The 9,646-nt window shown below is 45.8% G+C and overlaps 1 protein-coding gene across 1 annotated transcript; it reads right to left on the bottom strand.

Moving 5' to 3' along the window:
- Positions 1-6,466: 6,466 nt before the first annotated feature.
- LOC108510033 (gastrula zinc finger protein XlCGF7.1-like) lies at positions 6,467-9,644 on the bottom strand (the record flags this gene model as incomplete). The annotated part of the gene is made up of 2 exons (XM_017839675.1): positions 6,467-9,036; positions 9,205-9,644. Coding segments are annotated over 2 exons (891 nt in total), but the record flags the coding sequence as incomplete, so codon positions are not given.
- Between the last annotated feature and the right edge of the window lie 2 nt (positions 9,645-9,646).

The following is a 9,646-nucleotide window of genomic DNA, read 5'->3' on the forward strand; positions in this document are numbered from 1 at the left end:
ATGCCCTGCAACTGGTCCCCACAGCCTGTGCTGTGTCCTTAATCCCTCCATTTCCAAGGACTTTGTGGGACAAGGGAGATCTGTGCTCTGGGTACGGAGGGAGGTCCAAGTGCCACTGGAGTGGGAACCTCAACTCCTCAGGTTTGTGTTCTTTGGGAGGGCTGGAACTGGTGAGACTTAGAGCCACAGAAAGTTTCTCTTCATTGCCCACAAACAAAATTTAAACACGATACTATTTATAAACATCCCAGCTCTTTCCTCAGTTTTCCTCAGCCACAGTGACCTGGAGAATGCACGTCCTTGATGTCCTGGTGCCACAGCCCAGGGTGCTCCTGGCCTCCCTTGCTGCCAGGGCACACGGCTGCCTCCTGCCCAGCTCCCTGCCCACCCACAGCTTCTGACAGGTGTTGGGAGTATTAAGATTGCGTGAACAATTTCCCTTGCATTTCCGTGTGTATTGCTTTAGCACAGTTTGGGTGTGATCAGTTAGTTAAAATGGCTACAGGAGCTGAAGTTAGAACAAAGGTGGATTCTTGCCAGATGCCAAGGAGGAGTTTTGGCAGATGAATAAAGTTTTCTCATCTCCTATGACCACCTGTTGTGATCCAATTAGCAGTGGACAGCAAAGTATGTTTTCCTTATGTATCCAATATAGTATGAACAAGAACTGAGTGTCATAAGCACTATATAAGCTGTCTTTCTTCTAATAAAAGCGACATTTTTGCCGATCATAATGGTCTGTGAGCATCTGTCCATAGCCCTCCATCGATAGACAGGGCTGCTCCCAGCCAGGCAGCTCCAGCCTGTGCCATGGCCAGGCTGAGTGCCCTGCAGGGGCAGACACTGCCATTTGTCCCTCTGGCATTTCAGGAGGTTCCTGCCAAGACGTGCTCTCCTCCTCCCTGAAGCCCTTCCCTGAGCACAGAGGCCTGAGAGACCTTTCCAGGAAAGACTCAGGCAGTGAAGCCATGGAGTCCCTCAACACCACATCAGTGTCTGCTGGAATTAAAGCCCCTCCCCACTGCACAGCAGCCCTGCATTTCCCTCCTCCAGCCTTGGTGTCCAACAAAGCCCTTGAGTCTCTTTGGGCTCTTGACTTTTCCTGCATTCCCCAACTGCAGGGGAGCTTTGCCTTTCCCACAGTCCCCCCTGCACAGCCCAGGCCATGCCCAGCAATCCCTTGTCTGTCCCTGGCCTATAGAAAAGTAAACAAGGAACAAATGTAAAAAGAAAAAATTCCAAATAATGTGAAACTAAATAACCATGGATCAAATTAAAACATGTTTAGCCAGTCTAAACAAACTACTCAACCTATTCTCATTATTCCTTATCAGAAATTAACCTTTTTTAAGTTATCCTTTCAACGCTTTACCAGAACCGACCCATAAGCAAATGGCCTTGAACCAAACCTAACAACTTGATGACCTCAGGGTTTGTGCTCCTCAACTTTTGCTTAAAGGTGTTTCTAATATAGGGTTTGTTCGTGAGAGCTTTTATTCAATCTAAAAACACTTCTGTAAATGGAACTCCATTCAATCCAGGGTTATGTGTCTTCTGTTTTTTTATTTAATGGTGTTTGTGTATCTGTAAGCAAAACTAAAACATATCAATCATCATATATCCACATACATACAAATTCTCACAGTGGCCACCACCATCCAAACATGTTTTCACACAAACATACTTCTGAGTTTCATGTCACTGTGTTTTATGAACTAAGAAATTATCATTTTTGTGTCTTTCTCTTAGACGAGTAAGATCTAATTATGCATTTCTGTTTTTATGAAAATATAACTTGTAAAACACAAACACACTTCTGCCTCATGTTTAACCCAAAATTCAAATACATATAAACATTCCTATAGTTCAAAGATAAATATATACTACTTCTATTTCTAAAGCAAAACACACTTCCCCATGCTAATGGGCTTTTGGGCTTCAAAGAGAACCTGTCAGTAGTCACTGCAAAAAACTTCAAAAACTCTATTTCTCCACCATGTTTATGCATGTATCTTAAAACAATTTTTACTATTTAAGTGAACAACTTCAAAAAACAGTTAGTAAAACCATCTCCTGAACCTGTCTTTCCTCACTCCCCCCCCTTTTTTTTTTTCTTTTTTTTCTTTTAGTTGGAGGTGGGGGGTGAGGGGAAGAAGGGTTGTCGTGTTGTCTCTCCGCTGTCAGCATTCATGCACTGAAACTGAACTGTTAGGTTAGTTACATGAATAAAAAGGCTTTACAAAAAATAAAGAATAGTTCTTAGTTTTGCTGCTCTGCTCTGGCTGCTGTTGACTTTGAGCTTGGTGTCCCGTGCAAGAACAAGTTCCATTCTGCTGTTCCCTAAGCATGAGCTATCTGCCTTTTTATATAATTTGCCTGTGACGTCTACCTGGGCAGGTGTGGCCAGCACTGCCCAGTTAGAGGTTTTCAGTCCTTCTCCCATTATGCAAGTGGTACTTCTTCTGCACCTCTGTGCTGTATCTTGGGGGTCTTTCCTAAATGAGTTTGGGGGCTTACTTCGTCATTTTCTTTTTCACTTTCTCTTTCAAATGCCTTTGGAGAGCTGTGTACTAATTAATTTAAGTTTATACAAGATGCTTGCTTCAGGGATGAAGTTCTGGTTTATCAGTGCTTGTCCTCTCGCAATCTGGCAGGAAAAGAATAAACCCTCACAAGTGGCTGGGCCAAACACAGACCAAAGTAGCATCATCTAATTAAGCACAAATACATTCCACTGCATGGTCTGTGGTTGGACCATGCCGCTCTTGAACAACTCAAACAGGACATTGATGAAAAACAAGGAGAACAACATAAAATGTTTATAATAAATGAGCAACAGTAAAAGTCTAGACAATAATATCTTTGTAATCAGAACCATCTTTAGTGAAGAGATTCGAAGGGGTTCCAGTTGTCATTCATTTAGACTACTAAACAATTTTTATAACAGAACTTCAATTTTAGAATTTTTGTGATTTGGCTGTATAAGAGGAATTATAGTATGAAGTGGTTGCCTGACAGTTACCAATAAAAGGCTGCAGAGAATCATGTAGGACAAAGCAGGTAGTGCACTATAACCAGGCAACAAGTGCTGTTGAAACGGAGCAAGGGCTTAAAGAGTTAACTCTGAATACTGATTCGGGGACCCTCCCGCTCAGAAGAATGTAATGCTTAGCTAGAATGTAATGAATGCTTAGCTAGAATGTAATGCTTAGCTAGAGACAGAAACCAGGGCTTAGGGATTAGATGGTACTGTACACCAAAAGAATGCTCACACACCTACATAAATAGAGTAAGAACACGAATAGATAAGAGGTGAAATAGGGGCTCGAGTCCAAAGTCTTGCAAAATTCAACATGGAGTAAGCAAAAATCAAGAAAGTTGAAGAGTTCAGCCGAGGAAGAAGAGTGAGCCGGGGCTCATGGGGGGATGGGGGAGAGGTCCAAAAAACATCAGCCCTTCATTTGCAGTCTTGCCAACTAGTTACTTTCTTGCTTTCTAACACAGGGCTCTTCTTCTGTGAGGCTCAGCACCTCACGTATTGTCACACAGAATCTTGTGTGGACTCGTAAATCAAAAGGTCTCTTTCATATGCTGCAGCAGTCAGAGAGGAGAGAGGGATATTCCAAACAATTCTTGCCACCTGCTGTAAAACTACTGGGACAAAATATATACAAATATAAACCCTGCAAAACAATCAGTGCAACAAAAAAACACCCATTTTCATAAAAGGCAACAGAAATATAATAATTAATAATCATAGCATTGTCTGGTATTTTGACAGTATTATTCAAATTATACTAGCCATCCACTCTTTTAAAGTCTTTCTAGTTTGGATACTATGAAGGAAGTTCACTGAAGATATCTCTAAAGCCAGTAGGACATCTTCAAAAGTCACTTGATTTAGAATTTTGAGTTTGTTTTCAAATTTCAGCCACATTTATAATACAAAGTCAATTATATTATGACCTTCTTTACCAGAGCCAAATGTAAGTTTTGATTCCAATTCTGATTCTTGCTTACCAGCAATACAAACAATAGATACAGAAAGAATAAGTTAAAATAGGCTAATGCATGGCCATGGTTGCTGTCTTGATTAACGCAAAGATGAGAAAAGCAATTAGAACAGTTTCCCTAATTTACTGTCCTGCATCATCCTCCCAGCCCCGGCCAAGATCACTGGAAGCCACAGTTTGGCTCCACTGCTCATGAGAACCACCAGTGACAGATTGAGAATGGATACATTTTGAGTTGTGATACAACTAAACGAATAAGGATCACCTGAAGTGATATTAAAAAGGCATTGTTAGTCACAGTAATCACAATATTAGGTGCGGCCACAAAGGCATATGAGTGACAGATGTACATCCTGACTGAGTTATTATACCAGTTAGTAAGAGTTAGTAGACACAATGAATTATCTGTAGGATATTTTCTTCTATGGGACATTTGGGCAGGCCTTGTGCTGCTCACTATTCACTGGTTTCCTTCCAGGATTTTTAATAGACAGCTTCTGCATCGGCAGAAATGGAATGCATCTCAGGCCTTTCAATACAAAGCATACATCCCCCACACCTGGGATCAAATTAAGGATTTTGTTTTGTTCTCTTTTTTCTTTTCTCTTTTTTTCCTCTCTTTTTATTAATATTATTTTTAACTTTTTTTTTTTTCTTTAAATCTCAACTGTAGCATGCGTGTGAAGGCTTCTAATTGTACACATGCACTTAGGATTTGGTGTTTGTTGGCCTAAAGCACAAAACGCACTATATAAAGAATTTCCTTTTTTTAAAGTTATCAAAACTAAAGTTATAGATACTTAAATTATTAAATAGGTCTAACAGTTCCACTGCTGTGCATCCACTCCGCAGAACATTCATTCATTCACCTCCCCACTTCTCTCTCTTCCCTTGCATCAAAGTTCTCCCCTTCTGCCGTGCAGTAGGGCTGCTGCTTTGACCTTGAGCAAATACAGCTGTGGCCTTGTAAGAGAACAAGTAAACATTATTAATGAAGAAAGTGTGAAAAGGAGAGGCAGCTGCAGATAGAGGAATGTGTTTGGACACGAGAAACAGCCGAGAGCTGCCACAGCTGCTACCAGCTCGCCCCCCCACCCTGCCTCCAGGGAAGGGGGGGGAGAAACAGCCAAGTGGCACAGGCTGTCACTGAAGGGTCCAAGAAAAAAACCCAGTTTAACAGATAAGTTATTATGGTACCATTAACAACACTCTGAGTTCACAAAGACACATTGGACAGACAACACAATTAACACGAGAGTTAACAGAAATACAGTAAGGCAGGTACACTCCCTAGCCTGTCCCCTCTGTCAACAAGAAGTAACGCAGCTCCGCAGGAGTTGTAGCACTTCTCCGGAGCTGCTCTGTTCCTGTTTCCCTCCCGGGGCCGCTCTGTTCCTGTTTTTTTCTTGCATTGCTGCCGCCGGGCTGCCCTCTCGTCGGCTCCCGGGCACTCCCACCTGTAGTGGTTTGAACCAGGCTTTCCCCCTGAAGCTAAGAAAGTGGTAACCCCCAGGGGGTGGTGACACTGGAGATTTGAACCAATCTGCGCTCCTGCGAAATATAAACATACCACAACCAGACCGGAAGAGACGAGTTGTAGTCTGGTTGGAGAAGAAGTGACCATGTTGTAAGACCACGAGGAGAGAGAGCAGGAGCCCCCCTGGTCGGGCTCCAGCCTCCCAGCCCCTTGGCTGGGACTGCAGAGACTTGGAACAGTGATTGACTGGGCTAAGTGTCTGTAGTTAAGCTGGGAGATGTTTCTCCACCGTGGGCAGCGGCAGGAGTAGCAGCAGCCAGCATTGACCGGAGAAAAAGCGGCGGCACAGAGCCAAAAGATAAGAGAGCAGCAAAACAAGCATGCAGCAAGAGAGAGAACTCCTGGAAGGAGAGCCGAGAAAGAGAGCTAGCAGCAGAGAGACAGAGTTTGGGGGTAAGAACTGCAAAACTCCCCTAAACTTTCTTTGAGATCCCTCCAAAATGGAGGGGGTGGACTCTTACTAATTAGAAGTCCTAAATGGAGTAAAGGAGCTAAGAAGCTCGGTTGTCCTGAGAGCTCAGCCAGGATGGTGTGTAGGAGGTTGACCTTGGGGCCCTCCCTTGCTGCAAGCTACAAAGAAGCTCACAGCCATCTTGAGGCAGGGCACAGAAGCTCTGCAGGGGGCTTGAGTCCCCTGGAGATACCAGACCGTCACAAAGACCCCCTGTGCTTCGTGGTATGACCGTGGTGGAACGACCTTTGTCCGGGGTGAACGTAACCCACAGAAGACCTCTTTGCCTGTGTCAAGGGGCCAAGAGGGGTTTGGAGGCCTCCCTCATGTGTGCTGGCAGAGATCCAGCTCCAACTGCTGCATGGAAGACACAGAGAACCTGCTGCCTTAGAAGATACTGCTGCTCAGAGACTAGAAGGGATCTGTCCTTCTTCCCTCCTGGACTTTTATTTGGAGGGGAGAAGAGATCTGATCCATTGTAAATACTTATGTCATGGTAGAGATAGTTGAGATCATGTGTATAATGTATTATAATATTTATTTATTTGTACTGTTATAAGTAAACTGAGGAAATTTGCTGCTCAGAATGAGAGAGAGTTAATGAAGTTACAGTATTGTATGGATTGCTCTGTTAGAATCATAAGCTGACATGTTGCATAACACCTAACCACAAGTTCCTTAAAGTTATAAGCTAGTTAACACAACGCAAGGATGATTTGGCATATTTTGAAGATATTTGTCCTAAGTGTATTAATAGGAACCCGCGTGGAGGGGTGGATCACGAGGAGTCCAGATGATCAGTTATCATCCCCATGGAAATTTCCAGGAGCATGAACACATAGAAATCAATGACTTTGATATCATTGGTGGACACCCCTCAGTAACGACAATTGCCCGGGAAAGGAGAAACCAACCCCAAGCTGGTCCGCGAAGAGGGAACCAAGCAGGATGCAGCCCGCGAAACTTCCTCCAATGGACTAATGACATGATTATGGGGGGGAGGTGACAACAGAGGGTATAACTGGTGCTGTTTCTGTTCCCTTTTCATGGACCGCGGTTGGAATTGAGGTTTCCCCGGGTCGCCCGGCTAGCCGTTTTTGCTTGTTGGAATTAATAAATTTTTCTATTACCTTGCAATCAAAATTCTAGCCTCATTTCATCGATCACAATACAGTCACTGTATTGGAAAGGGAATATATTCCCTTTCCCCCATTCTGAGTCTCGTGTTCTGTCTGGAAAAAAGTCATCCGACATTAGGTTGAGATGTGGGAGGGGGCTTAGGACTAGGGAATTAGATTTTTGAGGCTCTCAAACCATGACACTGCCCTATCCACACGGCCGAAAAGTCTCGTATTAGTGGCGAGGGGGAGGGGGCCTTCTCCCTTCACTGCCTCCAGGGGTGAATTGCTAGATTTTTCTTCATTTTCTGGCTTGAAGAGTGGTGACTTTTTAGAAGCCTGATCTTTTAAGGTTTCAAAGACAGTTCGCCACGGTTTCAGGACGCTGGCAGCATGCTTAAGAGAGTCAGTGGCCGCATCAAAAAGCACCTTCCCAGCAGCCTGCCAAATGTCTATGCAAAATGCAGTCTGAGCATCTACCCCATTTCATTTGCACCAACTACGCAAGATGCAGAGCACTCCTTCTTTATACTTAACACCACGTTTCTCTAGTATTTTAGTTAATACAGTCGCAATTGACTTCTCCTCTGTAGTATTTTGCGCTCCCATTATGTTTCCAACAGCTCACCTTCTCTCCAGGTGTCTGTAAATAATTAGCTCCGGACTTCGGCTCTCAGATCCGCCGACTGCTGCTACGCTGGGCTCTGCCGTCATCGCTCTATCCCCGCGGTCCTCTTTGCAATAAATCGCGTTAGGGTTTCACCAATTGACAATGGCCAAGAATGCACTCAGACGGTAAGTTAGCAGGCAAGGTACAACCAATACTTTATTTACAGCAGGCTTAGTTTCATAGTTTTTTCTTCTGTCCACGTGCAAATACCATATCTCATTGGTTATGTGTTCGTGTCCACGTGTCCAAGCTCATCCCCTTGCGTGCTGGCAAATCTCTAAATAACAGCTGTTATTTACTGCAGTTCTTTCTCCTTTTCTGCTTACTCATCCTCAATGTTTACATTCTTTTACAACCTCACAGCTGTAAGTGCTCAAATTCAAGGCTTAAGCTGTCTACAGTTTAGTCGTTTTCCCACACAGGATAAGATAGGACAGTGCTCTACACTAAAGCAATTGTTGAAGCCTTTCTACCAAAGCTGACAGAAAAGCAAGAATTCTTAATGAGAGATGGATGCAACTCCCCCAGACCAATGTTCGTGGGGAGATCTCTGCTCTCAACCTCCAGGACTGACCTTGGGGGGGTCCCCAGCCAAGGCAGGAATCTCCACACACCCCCCAGGAAGGATTCTGTTGGCAGAAGCTGCCCCTGTGAAAGGGGACTACCCCTTTCTGGTCGAAAGGGATGGACTGACAGTCACTGGACTCCAGTGGTTGCCTCACCATCAGGGGGTTCATTCAGGGTGGAAGCAGCGGTTGAAGCTCTTCCCGCAGCTGGGGCACTCGCAGGGCTTCCCTTACCGGTGGGTCCGTTGGTGTTTGTTGAAGTCAGACCTGTCGGTGAAGCTCTTCCCACATTCCTCACACTTGTAGGGCCTCTCTCCGGTGTGGATGCGCCGGTGGGTGACAAGGTGAGAGTTGTGCTTGAAGCCCTTCCCACAGTCAGTGCAGCGGAAGGGTCTCTCATCCGTGTGCGTCCGCTCATGCATAAGGAGATCTGAGCTGGTTCTAAACCTCTTCCCACATTCCAAGCACGTGTAGGGCCGTTCCCCAGTATGGATGCGCTGGTGGGGGAGGAGGTTGGAGCTTCGGCTGAAGCTCTTCCCACATTCCCCACATGTGTAGGGCCGTTCCCCAGTGTGGATGCGCTGGTGGGTGAGGAGGTCAGAGCTTCGGCTGAAGGTCTTCCCACATTCCCTACACGAGTACGGCCGTTCTCCAGTGTGAATGTGCTGGTGTCGGATCAGGCTGGAGCTGTCAGTGAAGCTCTTCCCACATTCCCCACACATGTAGGGCCGTTCCCCAGTGTGGATGTGCTGGTGTCGGATCAGGGTGGAGCTGTCACTGAAGCTCTTCCCACATTCCCCACAAGGATAGGGCCGTTCCCCAGTGTGGATGCACTGGTGGATGCGGAGCTTGGAGCTCTGGCTGAAGCTCTTCCCACATTCCCCACATGTGTAGGGCCGTTCCCCAGTATGGATACGCTGGTGGGTGAGGAGGTTGGAGCTGTTCCTGAAGCTCTTCCCACATTCTCTGCATGTGTAGGGCCGTTCCCCAGTGTGGATATGCTGGTGGGTGAGGAGGTGGGAGCTCTGTCTGAAGCTCTTCCCACATTCCGAGCACCTGAAGGGCTTCTCCCTGGTGGGAGGCTGTTCAGGGACCACCAGGTCAGAGCTCTGGCTCAAGCTCCGGCCTCCTTCCCGGCACAGGCTGGGTCTTTCCTCCTCAGAGCACCCCAGGTTGGCTTTGGAGCCCCTCCTGCAGGGAGATCTCTGGCCCTTTTCCTCCTTGCTGCCTTCCTGCACCGTGGAGCTGTTCAAAATGGCCCCTCCCACCAGGTTCTGCTGGGGGGATTTGT

Source organism: Lepidothrix coronata, unplaced genomic scaffold, assembly GCF_001604755.1.
Source record: "Lepidothrix coronata isolate B3197 unplaced genomic scaffold, Lepidothrix_coronata-1.0 Scaffold451, whole genome shotgun sequence".
NCBI lineage: Eukaryota > Metazoa > Chordata > Aves > Passeriformes > Pipridae > Lepidothrix > Lepidothrix coronata.